Source organism: Sphaeroforma arctica (assembly GCF_001186125.1).
Source record: "Sphaeroforma arctica JP610 unplaced genomic scaffold supercont1.137, whole genome shotgun sequence".
Classification (NCBI taxonomy): Eukaryota; class Ichthyosporea; order Ichthyophonida; genus Sphaeroforma; species Sphaeroforma arctica.
The window spans coordinates 126,282-127,693 of NW_014040421.1; the positions used below are offsets into that span (position 1 = coordinate 126,282).

Here is a 1,412-nt window from a genome sequence, read left to right on the forward strand (position 1 = left end):
TACAATATATATAACACATATATATAGTAATAATATAATACATATATATATATACATATATATATATATATATATATACATATATATATATATATATATAAATGTGCCAGTGATCAGGGTTTTACTATTGCTAATCTTCCTAACATGTATATACACTCGCATAAACAACCACGTTCAGACAGAGATGAAACTGCCCGTACACACTACACGTGTGGAGTAAAGTTTCTCACACACCCAGTATTCTCGACCATACCCTATGGAAGCTGAAGAGAGGCAGAGTCTCGCTTTGCAGCCACTTCTTACTGCTGCTGCCTGTGTCAGGATTAGCAAGCGCCACAATGCGGAATGAAGGGTGGATGACGCGCACGATGTTCTCCAGCTGCGCCAGGCTGGCTTGGTTGCCATGACAACGCTCTTTCAGAGTCCTGTATCGATTCTGGCTGACTAGTCTGACGCCTGTATTGAGTAGGTTGATAGGTGACATGTAAGGTATCATGAGATAAACGAGCGCGAAAGCACCAGTAGCGCGAGCAAAATAATGGTGAAAGAAACCAGATAATGTATCCGATGATTCCAAGGTAAAGGAAATTTTGTGAACAACACTATATTTGTAAGGACATTCGCTCTACTTGGCTAGTTGTAGACCATATGAGGCCTCATGCTTCAGGGCACACATCGTACACGTGTAATCTGCAATACAACATCGATAAAATCGGTTGAGACTTTGACCCGTCATCATGGGGTTGGTGGAAGAAGCATCTTGATAGGTCACCTCTCAGCGGTAGGGCTAATGACTGACTACACACCACGTATAATATCAGCGTGAACAAAACATGTATTTTATACAAGGCAACTCAGCGCAGGAGCACATGACACTCTTGGCCACACTTGCGTACCATCGAAGAGCTGCAGTTCTCGATCGTAGATCAATCGATGCAGCACCACCAAAGTGTCGAACGGCAGGCGGTGCAGCCCATCCAGCACAGCCAACTGGCCACTCAGAGCCGCTCTATGCGAATTGCGGACATCAAAGATTAGTTCGTATGCATGTGTTTGTGAATTGTCAGTTGACTTTTCACTGCTAGTGCGTACATATGTGTTTACTGACGATATGTACAAATCAAGATAGAATACCACAGTATGAACTGACTGGGCACTCAGCGATGCTCTATCAAACGTGTGTGCATCAACAAAAGGTTTTTATGTCTGCGTTGTTATATATATAAATATATATATATATATATGTATAATATATATATATATATATATATATATACAGTTAACATATATATATATACATATAATAATATGATAATAAAACAATATAATAATATATATACATATATATATATATATATATAAATATATATATATATATATAAATATATATACATTTATATATATAATAATGT

General features: G+C 37.8%; 1 protein-coding gene across 1 annotated transcript in view; it reads right to left on the minus strand.

Moving 5' to 3' along the window:
* The window catches only part of SARC_02908 (hypothetical protein), a 35,160-nt gene that overhangs the window by 25,369 nt on the left and 8,379 nt on the right, over positions 1-1,412 (minus strand). Inside the window, exons 10-11 of the mRNA XM_014303327.1 lie at positions 897-1,009; positions 235-456 (exon numbers count right to left, since the gene is read on the minus strand). Coding sequence (XP_014158802.1) covers positions 235-456; positions 897-1,009 — 335 coding nt within the window. The remainder of the gene's footprint in view (positions 1-234; positions 457-896; positions 1,010-1,412) is intronic.